The sequence below is a fragment of the Anarhichas minor genome, unplaced genomic scaffold (assembly GCF_050575085.1).
Source record: "Anarhichas minor isolate MPS153535 unplaced genomic scaffold, ASM5057508v1 ptg000012l, whole genome shotgun sequence".
In the NCBI taxonomy this organism is placed as follows: Eukaryota; Metazoa; Chordata; class Actinopteri; order Perciformes; family Anarhichadidae; genus Anarhichas; species Anarhichas minor.
This window is the reverse complement of record NW_027466458.1, coordinates 237,281-254,475: the sequence shown is the minus strand read 5'-3', so window position 1 is coordinate 254,475 and position 17,195 is coordinate 237,281. Positions and strand designations below refer to the sequence as shown.

Sequence of the window (17,195 nt, the reverse complement as noted above, 5' to 3'; positions counted from 1 at the left end):
AAGCTATGCTATGGCTGATGTACTCTGCATTTCCCTCACTCCAAATCCCACTGACTTTCTCCCACCCATAACATTTTCTATATAACCTTTTTATTTAATCATAAATGAAGGTCAAAATAATACTTTTTATTCAAATCCACTTAAAATCGCTTTGATTTTTAAGGTATTCATGTTAAAATTGCATCTTATCTTGAAAATAATTTTGTTTTGTGGTAATAATATGCAGTATGAAAAGTATCCATTTTGACCACTCATTTTCTCTCATCCCATTCATTTAACATTTTTACCAGTTGCATGCTGAGAAACTGTTGTTCTCTACAGAAATAATTAAAAGACATAATTTTGTTTGTTCTTTTTAAAGTGCGTTGATTTATTGCTGATTTATTTTTCATTATCACTAATTTTGTATGAATTTGGCCACTACTTTCATACCAACATTCCCGACTTGCTTTCACTCGAGTTGCACAACAAATCAAATCCCTATTCACGTTTTTACATGATTGTTATTTTAAGTCACTACTTCTTGTCTGTAGGTGAACTAATAGTGTAATAATGTCACAAAACAGTAGTTAATTACCATATAACATAATTTACTTATTTGTAAGGAAAGTATTTTCCTTTCCTTACAAATAATTATAAACTTTAAAACTGACCATCTAATAACCTGTAACAAAGACTATATTGCTTGATATTATTTCCTTACTTTACACCCCCTTCTATTAAACACCCTATTATTTGTTTGTATTCAAAGTTAATTGTGATTTCTATGTTTTAACTTTAATGTTATAGGCAGCCATGTCTCTTCATGTCAGCAACAATCTTGAGAATTTTTGTTTGTCTGTTATCCTTACTTCCTGTCCATTTGTTCCATATGTAGACATCTCTGTTCTCTTTGGTTCTTTTATATTCTCTTAATATGTAGTGAAACAAATTATATTGATATTATTCTCGCCCATATTCTACCTGTTTTGTTACTCCTCCTGGCTTTGCTTATGCTGTTGCTGCTCTTCTCCCCTCCAAACTCTTCTGGATCACTTTGTCATCTTCTTTTTGGTCTTCTTTTCAAGACTTCCTTATCCTCTGTCATTCTTCTCCATACTCTGTGAACTGAAGATGGATTTTTGATCGCATTGTCTTGATCACAGTTTTCTGATGTCTCTCTTCCCCACTTCATTTGTCCCTTATGATCTTTACCCTTTTTGGTTATGAAACTCTTTCAATGAAGATGATGAGTCTGAATCAACTGAGACATTCTCCCTGAGAACTAACCAACCTCTTGACCCTGCAACCCTTGCGAGCCCGGACCTTCTCTCAGACAAGTCGGACGTCCGATCATCCGCTATTTTAATGGCAGAGCAAATTGAGCACTTATCATATGAAGAGAGAGCTGGAGGTAGAGGGTTGGACGAAAAAGAGCCTTTGGCCATTGTGTTCAAAGACAGGTTGGAAAAGGTTGAAGGGATTCAAAGAAGTGGCATCAATGAAAGTAGACAGGTACAAGGACAGGATGCTACAAAAGAGAAATGGAGTTCACTCTCTGAGACTAGGTCTGTTGAAAAAAAGTATCCCCCTGTCGAAGAACCAGTTTTCCAGGAGATTTGCATTGAGACTTCAAGTAGATCTGCCACAGAGGTCAGAGACATGACAGGCATGGTCTCACAACTCAGCCTCGACATGGACCAATACCTTGAGGAGAGATCTGTAGTGACATGTAGTTCTCTAGAAGACCTTGTCCAAGATAAATTTGATCAGGTTATTGTAAAGCGCGATGGCAAATGGCGTCCACCAGACATCAAGAAACCTATTAGAAAGAAACTTAGAGACAGAGAGCGTTCTGGATGTAGTAGCTCTGAGGGTGAGCTGGAAAGGATGAGCTCTGAAGAGTCTTTAGATGGCGATGTTGTTCTTAAGGAGAGTGCTCTTTTACCCACCACAGTCATGGATCCTCCAACTTCTCCTTCAGTGGTTGAGACACCTATAGGATCAATAAAGGAAAGACTTAAAGCTTTACAGAACAAAGCTGAAGAGGAGGGGGTAAACAAAGATACTCAGGAAGTAATTCCTCAGGCAAAATATTCTATTGCCAAAAGGAAGAATGAGGCAAACATGCCAGAACTTCCCAGAGTTCCCAAGTCCCCTAAATCCCCCAGATCTCAGACGGAGAGATTAGAGGAGACTATGTCTGTTAAGGAACTGATGAACGCATTTCAGACTGGACAGGACCCTTCAAAAAGTAAAGCTGGCCTTTTTGAGCACAAAGCAGTGGCTTCTTCTTGTATTTCAACATTGATATCTGAATCAGGAGATTCTGATCAGATACAGAGGACAGAACACAGTCTTATGCAGGAGCCAAACTCCCAAACTCAGAGGCTCAAAAATTTCAATCAAGAGAGTGATGTCAACAAATCTGACAAAACAGATGTAGATGATCAACCTGTAAGCTTAATTAACGATAACTCAGAGGAATCACAGTTAATGTCACATAGTGCTTCTTTTGGTAAGACAGTCAAATTTGCTGATACAATTCAATGTGACGACGGAAGAGTTAGCCCACAGACAGAGGTGCCAGAAAAGGAGACTATGTCTGTGAAGGAGCTGATGAAAGCATTCGGGACAGGGCATGATCCCTCAAAAACCAAAGCTGGCGTGTCTCCTTGCATTTCAACAACGATATCTGAATCAGGAGATTCTGAAGAGATAAACACCATTAACCAAAATGCTCTGCAAGAGCCCAAATCCCAAATCCAAACTCAGAACCTCACCATTTTCTATCAACAGAGTGATGTCAAGAAATGTGACGAAACAGACACAGAGGAACAGCCAGCAAGCCTTATCAGAGATAACTCAAAGAAATCCCTATTAATTTCAGATAGTGCTTCTTTTGGAAAGATGGTAACATTTGCTGATACAGTTCAATGTGATGACAGAAGTGTTAGCCCACAGAGAGAGACTTCAGAGTTGTCAGAGAAGGAGACTTTGTCAGTTAAGGAGCTGATGAAATCATTCCAGTCTGGGCATGATCCCTCAAAAAATAAAGCTGGGCTTTATGAACACGAAGCTGTTGCTTCTTCTTGTATTTCAACATTGATATCTGAATCAGGAGATTCTGAAGAGATGGAGATGTCTGAGCAAGGTGCTACACAGAAGCCAAAATCCCAAACTCAGAATCTCACAAGTTTCCACCAACAGAGTGATGGCAAGGAATGTTATACAACAGACTTAAGGGATCGACCAGTAAGCTTAAGGAGAGATAACTCTGAAGAATTACAGTTAATTTCAGATCGTTCTTATTTTGGAAAGACAGTAACATTTGCTGATACAATTCAGTGTGACAATGAAAATGTTAGCCAACAGAGAGAGGCATCAGATTCAGAGTCAGAGAGGGAAAGTGTGTCTGTTAAAGACCTGATGAAAGCCTTCCAGACTGGGCATGATCCCTCAGAATCTCAAGCTGGGCTTTATGAACACAACGTTATGGCTTCTTCCATTTCAACATTGCTATCTGAATCAGGAAATTCTGAAGAGATACATACGACTGCACAAAGGACTGAGCAAAGTCCTATGCAGGGGTCAAAGCCACAAACCCAAACTCAGAGCGTCACAATTGTCTATCAAGGGAGTGATGTCAAGAAATTTGACAAAACAGACTTCCCAGATGACTCTGAGGAGTCACAGTTCATTTCAGATGGCACTTATTTTGGAAAGACAGTAACATTTGCTGATACAGTTCAGTGTGAGGATGGAGGTGTTATCCCACAGAGAGAGGCATCAGAGTTGTCAGAGAAAGAGACTACATCTGTTAAGGAGCTGATGAAAGCATTCCAGACTAGACAGGACCCTTTTAAAAGTAAAGCTGGTTTGGGTGAACACAATGCCAGTGCTTCTTCGTGTATTTCAACACTGATATCTGAATCAGTGGGTCCTGAAGAGATACAGATGACTCAACACAGTCCCACACAGGAGCCTAAATCGCAATCCCAAATACAAAATGTCACAATTTTCCATCCCCAAAGTGATATCGACATATGTGGAACATTAGATTTAGAGGCTCAAACAATAAACTTAATGAGCGATAACTCTGAGGAATTACAGCTAATTTCAGATATTGCTTATTTTGGAGAAACAATAGAAATTGATGATACAATTCAGTTTGATGATGTAAGGGTTTACCCCCAGAGAGAAGAGCCAGAGTTGTCAGGAAAGGGCAGGATGCAGTTAGAGGAACCGGCCATAGGCACTGGTAGGAGTTCATCTGAAGACCTACAGATCAGCCCTGATCGTCGACCTTCTGAGGACTTCAGTGCTGATATAAAGGCTGAGCTGGAAGACAGTCCTGAGTACCAACTTTTCAAGCAGACTTCAACAGCTGAAGATGTAAGCAATCAGCTGGAGGCACCTGAGGAGGAAACCATGGCTGATTTTGACACAAATCCAGCTTCCAACTCCAGTCCCTGTATAAAAAGTTATTTTGGGGAAGCTTCTCTTCTTGAGAATCAAATGAAAGATGATGATCTAAGTTCTGAGAGTCCCAAGCATGAAGGTATGGCTGAATCCTCAAACCCGAGTGTTGATATTAGGACCCCTCGTTCCAGCTCAGAGGAGAGCGAGAATTATGAAGGACTCACAGTGACGGATCAAATGACGAATGAAATGTTTACTTGCACTACTAGGAGAAAGGAAAACTACGTCATACTTTCACAGGAAGAGAGACTTCATAAAGCAAGCAAAGAAAGCACAACAATTGATCCTGGAAGCAAAATATTCTTTACACAAGCTGACACTGAAGTAACGGTCAAAATCGGGGAGCCACAACCTCAAGAAGTCCACATTGAGAGGAACACCTCTAGCCAGGCATCCACTGCAGTAAAGGATATGTCAGGGATGTTGTCCTTAATGAGCAGTGAGTTGGATCAGTATCTAAAAGCTTGGCCTGTGGCACGTCAGCCACCAGGAGAGGATATTGTTCAGGAGAAATTTGAACAAACAATTCTAATAAAAGACAAAGATAAAGAAAATCTTGCATTTGTCACTGATGAAAATAACGGAGCAACAGCTGGTGGCAAAACAAAAGAAATAGATCATGCGCCAACAGAAGAACATCCACTTACATGGGGAGGTGAAGAAGAAGAAGAGAGTGAATTTGAAGAAGTAAACAATACATCAGGGTTGTTGTCAGTCAACGACTGGAATCAGTATGAAGAGGCTATGCCTGTGGCTAGTCGAACAATAAAGGAAGATAATGTGCAGGAAAAATTTGAAATTTTCACATCTTTCACTGATGAAAATAAAGGAGTGACAGTAGATTGCATAATACAAGAAATAGATTGCGCAGCAGTGGAATGTAAGGTCACAAGGAAAGGTGAAGAAATGGTGAGGGAATTTGGAGAAACCAAAGCAACCTTGATTGAAGAACTCTCAATGAAGGAAGAGTGGGTAGAGAGAGAGGCTTCATATCAGCCATCTTCAAAAGTAAAAGACATGTCAGGCATGCAATCAGTGCTTAACAGTGACTTAGACAGGTACCTCGAGGACAGGCCAGTGAAATTCACGCCTCCAGAAGAGGACGTTGTCCAGGAGAAATTTGAAGAAGTTAATCTCACCGAAATCCATAAATCCTCCAGTGAGGAGCAAACAATAACAACATGTGAAAAAACCCAAAAAGTAGCTGGTTTTGCTTTGCAGGATAATATAAGTGGAGAGACATATGAACCGAGTGGTGTGGTTGAATTCAAAGAACTTACACCAAGTTCTTTACTGGAGACATCAACCCAAGAAGTTTGCATCGAGAGGATAGGCCATGAACCATCTACAACTGAGAGGGATATGTCAGGCATGTTGTCACTTCTCCGTAGTGACTTGGATCAATATCTCGAGGAAAGGCCAGCGGCAATGCAATGCCACCCAGAAGAAGATGAACTAGTCCTTGAGTGCTACAAACAAGTTAGACTGACAAGCAGTGATTTAAACAATAAGGTAGATGTAGAGGCCAATGAACATATGCACGCAGACGTAATTGGAGTCACAGAATTGTCACCAAGTTCTGAATTGGAGACACCACTCCAAGAAGTTTTCATGGAGAGAAAGTCCCAGCAACAACAGTCTGCAACTGAGAGGGATGTGACAGGTATGTTGTCACTGCTCAGTACTGACTTAAATCAGTACTTAAAGGAAAAGCCAGTGGCAATGCAACTCCACCCAGAAGAGCATCTAGTCCATGAGAGCTGCAAAGAAGTTTTTCTGACAAGCAGTAATTTGGAGGATAAGATAGATGTAGAGGCAGAGGAACACCTACAGACCAATGCAGTTGGAGTTACAGAATTGTCAACAAATTCTGTATTGGAGACACCATTCCAAGAAGTTTGCATGGAGAGTAAGACACAGCAACAACAGTCTGCAACTGAGAGGGATGTGTCAGGCATGTTGACACTGCTCAGTACTGACTTAAATCAGTACTTAAAGGAAAAGCCAGTGGCAATTCAACTCCACCCAGAAGAGCATATAGTCCATGAGAGCTGCAAAGAAGTTTTTCTGACAAGCAGTAATTTGGAGGATAAGATAGATGTAGAGGCAAATGAACACCTACAGACCAATGCAGTTGGAGTCGCAGAATTGTCAACAAGTTCTGAATTGGAGACACCATTCCAAGAAGTTAGCATGGAGAGTAAGTCACAGCAACAACAGTCTGCAACTGAGAGGGATATGCCAGGCATGTTGTCACTGCTAAGTACTGACTTAAATCAGTACTTAAAGGAAAAGCCAGTGGCAATTCAACTCCACCCAGAAGAGCATCTAGTCCATGAGAGCTGCAAAGAAGTTTTTCTGACAAGCAGTAATTTGGAGAATAAGATAGATGTAGAGGCAAATGAACACCTACAGACCAACGCAGGTGGAGTCACAGAATTGTCAACAAGTTCTATATTGGAGACACCATTCCAAGACGTTTTCATGGAGAGAAAGTCACAGCAACAACAGTCTGCAACTGAGAGGGATGTGACAGGTATGTTGTCACTGCTCAGTACTGACTTAAATCAGTACTTAAAGGAAAGGCCAGTGGTGATACATTGCCAGTCAAAAGAGGAGGTAGTCCATGAAAGCTTTGAAGAAGTTATACTTACAAAAGACACTAACAGAGAAACTCTTTCATTCTCCCCTGAACATAAGATGATGTCACAAGATAAAAATGCAGACTTTGTGAACCTCGATAAAAAGGGAGCTATAGAGAGTGGATGGCAGATAAGTTCCCATGAAGATGAAAGACTGAAGAGTTTTTCATCTGAGGAAGGTGAGGCGAAAAACTCACCATGTGCAGCGTCGCATTTTAATGACTCAACTGAAGGGGCAGTGGGCATTACAAAGCCATATGCGACAATGGATGACTCTAACAATGATCATAAAGATGTTGTTGCTGATTCAATTCTCAAAATACACGATTTCCTGCAACTAACAAATAGTTCTGACACGTTACAACGACCGGACAATTTGATGAACCTAAACACTGTGCTTTCTGGTGACCCAGCTAAAGAGCTATGTCATCAAGACTCGTTAGAGTCAAGTCCTCTCATGGAGGATGGATCTTCAAAAAAATCCCCTGATTCAATTGAGCCAAGCCCTACCGGAGAATCCCCTAGTCCAGACTCTCTTGAGGGAAGTCCCACTCAAGCAAAGGATACAGAACTTAAGACGCCAGCCAAAACAGCTGTGTACGAGGATTATGCCTCCCAGCTGAAAGCATGTTATTCTTCTGACAGAAGTTTTTACAGGGATGAAAGTGAGCAAGAAGAACAAGGAAATGACTATGGGATCATCCAAATGGAAAGTGAGATAAATGACCTACATTCCTTCTCAGCAAAGACGGTGACCGATGGCAGTATGTATTCCGACACCAAAATATGTGACAGTGAGAATCTTCACTTGCTCATAAGGAAAGACTCTCTCGAGGCAGATAGTGAGGATGATACCACCAATAAACAGTTCACCCCAGAAGAAGAGATGTTTAAAATGGCTGCAAAGATCAAAACATATGAAGAGATGGAACAGGAGGCTAAACTAAAGAGAGACAAATCAGAGAAAGTTGGTCTCAGAAACGACGAGCCAGATCTAAAAGATTTTGCACAGCTTGAAGCTGAGAAACAGGTTCATCTTTGTCCTGCAAAGGACAGAAACCCACCAGATGAAACACTTGTTCGAACATCAGGTAATGAGAGAACCCTCGATCCATTTCAGTTTCAAGAGGGGAAGCTTTTTGAAATGACCAGAGGGGGAGCTATTGATATGACAAGAAGAAGTTTTGATGAAGGGGAAGGATATGCATTTTTTCATATTGGGGAACATCCAGTTGATGAAGTTGTGCAAGAGGAGACTGAGGAATGTCAAACAAAGTATTTAGCTTTAGAGAATAGTGATTATATTACAGATACAACCCTTGAAGAGATCCCCAAATCATATCTGACTCATGGTGCCAATGACACAATTCCTACTCCCAAACCCAGAACTCTCGTCAAACCCTCAAGTGACAAGTCAGAAAGAGAGATGTCACTTTCTGAAACTGATCTTGGCAGCTCCGTAGAGGTTCAGCTTGGTTCCCCCAGTGCTTTGGAGAGACTAACCAACATTCAAAGTGAGGTCGAAAACTTTGAAAGCCTTGGTCTAGGCTACCTAGACTCTACCATAGCTGACCTTCAATCAGACACATCCACAGTTGCCCATTCAGCGTACTCAGAGCAGAGCCATGATTCATCAGACTCCTCTCCTGATGATGATGATGATGATGATGATGAGGAGGAAGATGAAGAAGACCAGTGCTCAGTTATAGAGATGTCCTTTGCACAGGCTGGCATCCCAGCATATCATCAGGATTCATCCCCATCTTTGGAAATGACTATGAAAGACTCACAGAAATCTCAGCTTGATCAGGTTCAAAGAAAAGCAGAAAAAAGCTCAACTTTGGATCGTAGGACTAGATCTGAGGCTGATAGTGGCACAAGTAAAGCCTCTAATAAAGACTGTAGGAGTTATTCTGACAGTAGTGAACCCACTGATAAATCCAACCTTTCTCCATTCAAACTTTCTGTCACGATGCAACAGAAACCTCCAGCTCAGGCAATCTCCTCCTCCTCTCCCCAAAGGAAAGAAATCCAACTCTCTACGACAACTGAAACATCGGTTAGGTCATCTTTGGATGCTGATTATATAAGCAGCGCTAGTCACAGGAGTCCAGACTCTGTTATCTCCACATATGACATTGTGGTCTTACACAGTACTGATTCAGAGGTCAACCCGTTGCCAGGTGTGCAACCATCTTCTGGGAGAGAAGATGTATTTCAATCCAGGCCTGCCTGGGATGCTACGGTGGAAACTCAGATGCAGAGAATCTTCGATGAGCCAACTCCAGACTGTACGCCAGGTATGGCCAGAACTACATGAGCTTTTGCTTTCCTATTTCTTCTCCTTGGCAGCAAGAGCCTTTTCCTCTTCTTAAGAACGTAATGCCACCATTAGTCATTATTGTGTGGTTTTCACTCATTGTGATTTGTCTTGTCCCATCTTTCATTGTGTTTTCGTATTTTGTGTGTGTGCGCGTGTGTGTGTGCGTGTGTGTGTGTGTGTTTGTTGTGGTGTTTTGCACGTTGGTAAGTCACTTTCCCATCTGTGTTTGTGTATATGCAATCTCAAGATTGAATGGCCATGTTGTTAAAGAAGTTGTAGCTTTAACAATTTGGATGCAGACTTCCATCATTGTAATGGGATCCGCTCTACTAATACGGCTTTACTAATATTAGCATCCACATCGCTTAATAAGCACAATAATGGCAATGCTTACACTAATGATTACAAACAGCATGTGCTAATTGTGACCAAATAATCATAGTCTGTAAACAAGTCAACTTCTCCTCAATGACAAATCCAACCTTCGTGTTATCATCCATGTAAACATCACAGACCCACATTTCATTTGAGAGTATTACAGCCCATAACATAGAATCTTCAGGAAATAACATTGTAGATCTACACTTACAAAGTATATTACCATTGGTACCTGCAATGTGAAAAAAACATTACTTTGAAATATGTAGGTAATGGTATTCTATGCTTCGAACTGTTGACCATGATATTAGAATGTAATGTTTGGCTCTGACGGCATTTTTTAGTGGATTGGCAGGATGATGCTGACAGGAAAGAGGAGACATTGGCTATCGTTGCAGATCTTCTTGGCTTCAGCTGGACTGGTAAGCTGTCAAACAATGCAATCGTTCTTATTTGGTTTGAATTGGAACTGTTTATTTGTTCGCAGAACTGGGGGAATAGCTAAATATGAATCCATGTTCTAGTACAAAAACACGCACATTATAGTTAATTTAAAAAAAACTTTTTAATCCCTTGTTTTGTTACCCATCACTCTAGAACTGGCAAGAGAACTGGAATTCAGTGAGGTTGATATCCAATTAGTGAGAACAGAGAATCCTAATTCCCTCCAAGAGCAGAGCCATGCCTTGCTGCAGCGCTGGGTTGAGCGAGAAGGCAAACATGCCACAGGTACATTGCTTGTAGGTCTGACAGATTTTAATCGACATTTTTCTAGTATTTGTTGGAAGATACTGAATGCTCTATTAGCTTTTTACTTTCATACACTCCAGGTAATTTATGAGAACACATTTGCAATTTTTAAATGATTTAATTGTTGTGTTTATTGAATGCTATTTTTTAACAGTATATTAATTAGTGATAAATCCTTCCACAGAGGATTGTCTGATTAAGAGACTAACCAAGATCAACCGCATGGACATCGTCCATCTCATTGAAACCCAGATGAACAAGTCAGTTCAAGAGCAGACATCTAGAACGTATGCAGAGATAGAGAAGACACTGGATCACAGTGAAGGTAGTAACATCTCCAACCACTCAACTCAGCAAACTGTTTGAAAGCTCTATCTAACACCAGGCTGTATTTGTGTGTCTGCTAGCACTCTTATACATCATGTGTGTTTTTCAGTGTCAGTAGCCCTATCTTCAGTGCAAGATGATGCAGACAGCCCCAGAGTGAGAAGGGTTGAGTCTGACCGCAGACCACCCCCAGCTGTTTCTGAGGAGGACCTCTCAGTTGCTTCCCTACTGGATATTCCTTCCTGGGCAGAGCCTGTTGGATACACCCACTCAGAGAGCATGCATGGTGACCTGTTGGAGGAGCTCGAGATCCCACAGTAAATGATTGATTTGAAATTATTCCTGATTCTGCAACACACATTAGTAGCATAATATAGTGCCACATCATTCGACGTGCTTCAACTGACAGCCATGGCACACACCAGACACGCAATATAGGCATGGAGACAAAAAAACACAAACCATGTTGATGCTGGGAAATAGAACAGTGTCATATCTTGACACAAGGAGGTTCCATATATTTGCCCCGTGCCCATTGTTTATGGGGGTTTCCCTTTAGTCTTGTTAGATTAGAGCTTTGACATATCACATTCATCCAAGGCATATTTTGTGACCTAGCCTTCCTCTTGTGTTACAGTGAATTGAACCCTAACCTGTGGACCTCCGAGGATGTAATTACAGAGGAAACTACAAGTTACGACAACTTGGATGAGCAAGTAAGTATGCTTGCGACTTCAAAAGAAGCAGCACTCGGGAGCAAAGTAACTCAGGTTTTTGACCCCAAAGTGAAAGACCAGCAAGATTGCTGCAGTGTTGAAGTTCATGCCACCATGCCGTACCAAGATGGCACTCAGTGCCAAGTCAAAGATGACTCCAGCCAATCCTTACCATTGAAGCAGTGTGGTTGTGAGGATGAGCAAGGGCAATCACCTGCAATTCTGAAGTTACCATCATCTATATCTATCAAAGACTTTGGTTTGAGCCTATCAGAGTCAGACCAAGCTGAGACTGACTTCAGTGAGATTTGTGACGAGTTTTCCTATACACCACAGTATACAGACGCAGCTAAAACCATTGTCAGAAGAATTTCTGACAACCCTAGCCTGTTCCACCAATCAACTCTGGCCATGACTGAAGATGACATAGATGTAGCTCAAAAAAGCAAGCTCTCTCAGAAGTGTACTGATGAGATCACAGCAGAAGTACTGTCTGGTCATGACAAGATACCGCAGGCTTTAGGTGTGAACATGGACTGTAAACCCTTCAAGTCAAGCAAGAAAGAAAATACGAAATCCCAAGTGTACAGTGATGGGTATCCAGAAAACATGCCCTTCATTGATGATTTGATTGAACCCATTATTGCTACAGCCAAGTACAGCATGGTGAAAGCATTCAAAATGAAGGTACCAAAGACCAATTTGCCACACAGTCTGACAAGTGGCCCTGCTCACATGGCTTGTGACTCAACTGATATCAACCATCTTGCACAACAGTCACCTAAGAAAGATGTGACATTACGTTGCACTTTTATAGAAAACAGCCCTTTGACCCCTGATTCTTTGGCAAATAAAAAGCAATGTGGCTCATTTTCACCTGTTGAAGAAAGGGGTCTATTCCCTGTAGAGGCATGGATATTAAATGACCCCATAGCTAGACCGACGTCCCCTGAATCTTTAATGTCATTCAGTTGTTCTAGGGCAATGTCACCTAACTTTGTCACCTTACCTGCAGAATGTTCAAGTATGTTGGATAGCAGCCGGGCACTCTCTCCAAGGTCTGATCCTTGTAGTTTACAAGATGTTACCAATAATTTCACTGAAAATGAATTTGACCTCAGTCAATCAAATACAAATGAGTGTGCACCACTGTTTGGTTTGAAAGATTCTGCCACACACTCCTTTTGTTCGGAGTCATTAGAGTATTGGAATGACTATATGTCACTAACCCCTGACTCTCAAGTACCTAAATATAGTTTACCTATACCGGAAGATGTACAGATAAAGAGAGATTTTAGAGTATTCTCATCTGCGACATCAGATACTGAATCTGATGAGTTTTTAGAAAGGGATTGCCGACCATTCTCACCAGACTCACAGACTTCTCAGTGCAGTTTCTCATTTCTTGAACTCTTGCTCTCAGAACCTATACGCACCCAACTTATGAGTCAATACTGTGATTATTATTTAGTATATTCAGGAGGGAATCCACCCTCTCCACTATTGACCTTAGCTTCTTACACTACAGTCTACAACGAACTGGATCAGGGGAGCCATTTGACACCAGAATTAGTAGCTTCAGATCACTTGCAATATTCTATGAATGCTCCTTCATCACCTCTTAATGAATGGTTGGATGAAAAAAGCACAGATACACTAGATGTATTGACATTTGCAAAAGCTGAAGAAAGGGCATCTCTGTTAACAACTGCTATTTCAACAGCAAAATATCTTACATATGCAGATGTCAAAAGTACCCATATTGAAGATTCAGGCTGTTCCAGTCGAACAGAAAAGTCATTTCAGCTAAGGCCGCTGACATCTGAAGCACCAAAACAACAGAAGGAAAGTAGTCAATCTTTCCTTGATTACTGGTTTTCTAAGTTTGAACCACAATTCCCTGAATGCTTGCCATCACAAGGTCAGTCACATAATGATTTAACAAACATTACACAAAACACCTTTCACCACAATGAAATGCAAGATGCCATGAATTACAAAAGTCACGAACAATATGTAGAAACTTATCATGCGCTCAAGCAACTACCTACATCCAAACCAATGGTCTTTAACTTGGTAAAGAGACCAAAATACATTTTAGAGTTTACAAATAACATAGTTTCAATGTCAAACACAGAGACGTGTTTAATTAGGACTGAAAACAGAGAAGGCAATTGTAGATTTGAAGATGGCTTGAAAATATTAGGAGCGCAGTCCCATAAGTCAAAAACATTTTTGGGAGAACCATATAAAGATTTATTCCTTGAAAATACATTGGATGAAACAAAACAGGATTCTCCGAAGTCTGCATTTTTCCCCGACCTAAGTGCATCCTCCCAAAAATCTGTGACGTCAGATGAGCAGTGTTCTTTGTCTTCTCGCATGACATTTAGCGCAATGAAGAGTCAACATTGTAACTATTACTTACATTACTCTGAAAGTAGACCAGTATCACCTCTTTCAACACTGTCAGATGTTGAGTATTCCGAATTTTGTTTCGAGGAATTGTTTGGCAACAACAGACCAGATTCCCCAGATTCATTTACTTTACAAGTTGACGCTAAACACACAAGTGTAAATGTAACTGTGTCCCCACCATTGGCCACTGCAAGACCTCTTACATATGCAGATGTTGTGCGGGGCATTACACATGAAAGACAAGCAGACGCTTCTTTGGTTTGCAAACCATTTGAGTTAAAGCTTATCCGCCGTCCATCAGTGTCGTCACACATGGAGTCCACTCACTCCTTTACTGAGGACTGGCTCACCAATGTAAGACCACTGTCTCCCGAGTCAGTGCCGTCTCAAAGTGATGATAGGCCCTTCTCTCCTGATTCACCTGTTCCTCAGTTCGGATCTTCCCAGAACAGTTACATTGTGGAACGGTGTAGGCACCTGTCGTTTACACCACAATCAACGTTTTCAGACTGGGAAGACACTGATTTGTGTCTGGAAACCCTGTTTAATGAAACCAGACCAGAGTCCCCACAGTCAGCTTCATCAGACTTTGAACTTAATCAATTATTTACGAGCAGGGCGTTGTCCCCAGAATCTGTGTCTTCCGATTTGGACTTTTTACTCCTTCAGGACTGGTTGGTAGACTTTAGAGCATCCTCCCCAGAATCTGTGGTGTCAGTTGAGCAGCAGTCTTTTTCTACATACATGACATTTAACAAGATGAAGAGTCAACATTGTAACTATTACTTACAGTACTCTGAAAGTAGACCAGTATCACCTCTTTCAATACTGTCTGATGTTGAGTATTCCGGATTTTGTCTCGAGGAATTGTTTGACGACAACAGACCAGATTCCCCAGATTCATTTACTTCACAAGTTAATGCTAAACACACAAGTGTAAATGTAACTGCCTCCCCACCATTGGCCACTGCAAGACCTCTTACATATGCAGATGTTGTGCGGGGCATTACACATGAAAGACAAGCAGACGCTTCTTTGGTTTGCAAACCATTTGACGTCACGCTTATCCACCGTCCATCAGTGTCGTCACACATGGAGTCCACTCACTCAGCCATTGAGGACTGGCTCACCAATATAAGACCACTGTCTCCCGAGTCACTGGCGTCTCAAAGTGATGATAGGCCCCTCTCTCCTGATTCACCTGTTCCTCAGTTCGGATCTTCCCAGAACAGTTACATTGTGGAACGGTGTAGGCACCTGTCGTTTACACCACAATCAACGTTTTCAGACTGGGAAGACACTGATTTGTGTCTGGAAACCCTGTTTTATGAAACCAGACCAGAGTCCCCGCAGTCAGCTTCATCAGACTTTGAACTTAATCAATTATTTACGAGCAGGGCGTTGTCCCCAGAATCTGTGTCTTCCGATTTGGACTTTTTACTCCTTCAGGACTGGTTGGTAGACTTTAGAGCATCCTCCCCAGAATCTATGGTGTCAGTTGAGCAGCAGTCTTTTTCTACATACATGACATTTAACAAGATGAAGAGTCAACATTGTAACTATTACTTACAGTACTCTGAAAGTAGACCAGTATCACCTCTTTCAATACTGTCTGATGTTGAGTATTCCGGATTTTGTCTCGAGGAATTGTTTGACGACAACAGACCAGATTCCCCAGATTCATTTACTTCACAAGTTAATGCTAAACACACAAGTGTAAATGTAACTGCCTCCCCACCATTGGCCACTGCAAGACCTCTTACATATGCAGATGTTGTGCGGGGCATTACACATGAAAGACAAGCAGACGCTTCTTTGGTTTGCAAACCATTTGACGTCACGCTTATCCACCGTCCATCAGTGTCGTCACACATGGAGTCCACTCACTCAGCCATTGAGGACTGGCTCACCAATATAAGACCACTGTCTCCCGAGTCACTGGCGTCTCAAAGTGATGATAGGCCCCTCTCTCCTGATTCACCTGTTCCTCAGTTCGGATCTTCCCAGAACAGTTACATTGTGGAACGGTGTAGGCACCTGTCGTTTACACCACAATCAACGTTTTCAGACTGGGAAGACACTGATTTGTGTCTGGAAACCCTGTTTTATGAAACCAGACCAGAGTCCCCGCAGTCAGCTTCATCAGACTTTGAACTTAATCAATTATTTACGAGCAGGGCGTTGTCCCCAGAATCTGTGTCTTCCGATTTGGACTTTTTACTCCTTCAGGACTGGTTGGTAGACTTTAGAGCATCCTCCCCAGAATCTATGGTGTCAGTTGAGCAGCAGTCTTTTTCTACATACATGACATTTAACAAGATGAAGAGTCAACATTGTAACTATTACTTACAGTACTCTGAAAGTAGACCAGTATCACCTCTTTCAATACTGTCTGATGTTGAGTATTCCGGATTTTGTCTCGAGGAATTGTTTGACGACAACAGACCAGATTCCCCAGATTCATTTACTTCACAAGTTAATGCTAAACACACAAGTGTAAATGTAACTGCGTCCCCACCATTGGCCACTGCAAGACCTCTTACATATGCAGATGTTGTGCGGGGCATTACACATGAAAGACAAGCAGACGCTTCTTTGGTTGTCAAACCATTTGAGTTAAAGCTTATCCGCCGTCCATCAGTGTCGTCACACATGGAGTCCACTCACTCCTTTACTGAGGACTGGCTCACCAATCTAAGACCACTGTCTCCCGAGTCAGTGCCGTCTCAAAGTGATGATAGGCCCCTCTCTCCTGATTCACCTGTTCCTCAGTTTGGTTCTTCCCAGAACAGTTACATTGTGGAACCGTGTAGGCACCAGTCGTTTACACCACAATCAACGTTTTCAGACTGGGAAGGCACTGATTTGTGTCTGGAAACCCTGTTTTATGAAACCAGACCAGAGTCCCCGCAGTCAGCTTCATCAGACTTTGAACTTAATCAATTATTTACGAGCAGGGCGTTGTCCCCAGAATCTGTGTCTTCCGATTTGGACTTTTTACTCCTTCAGGACTGGTTGGTAGACTTTAGAGCATCCTCCCCAGAATCTGTGGTGTCAGTTGAGCAGCAGTCTTTTTCTACATACATGACATTTAACAAGATGAAGAGTCAACATTGTAACTATTACTTACAGTACTCTGAAAGTAGACCAGTATCACCTCTTTCAATACTGTCTGATGTT

At 41.6% G+C, this 17,195-nt stretch overlaps 1 protein-coding gene across 1 annotated transcript in view; it reads left to right on the top strand.

Annotated features, from left to right (window-relative positions):
• ank2a (ankyrin 2a, neuronal) overlaps positions 1 to 17,195 on the top strand; it is a 77,527-nt gene that overhangs the window by 27,241 nt on the left and 33,091 nt on the right. Inside the window, exons 38-44 of the mRNA XM_076090827.1 lie at positions 1,226 to 3,342; positions 3,760 to 9,403; positions 10,149 to 10,226; positions 10,402 to 10,533; positions 10,739 to 10,879; positions 10,991 to 11,198; positions 11,519 to 11,597. Coding sequence (XP_075946942.1) covers positions 1,226 to 3,342; positions 3,760 to 9,403; positions 10,149 to 10,226; positions 10,402 to 10,533; positions 10,739 to 10,879; positions 10,991 to 11,198; positions 11,519 to 11,597 — 8,399 coding nt within the window. The remainder of the gene's footprint in view (positions 1 to 1,225; positions 3,343 to 3,759; positions 9,404 to 10,148; positions 10,227 to 10,401; positions 10,534 to 10,738; positions 10,880 to 10,990; positions 11,199 to 11,518; positions 11,598 to 17,195) is intronic.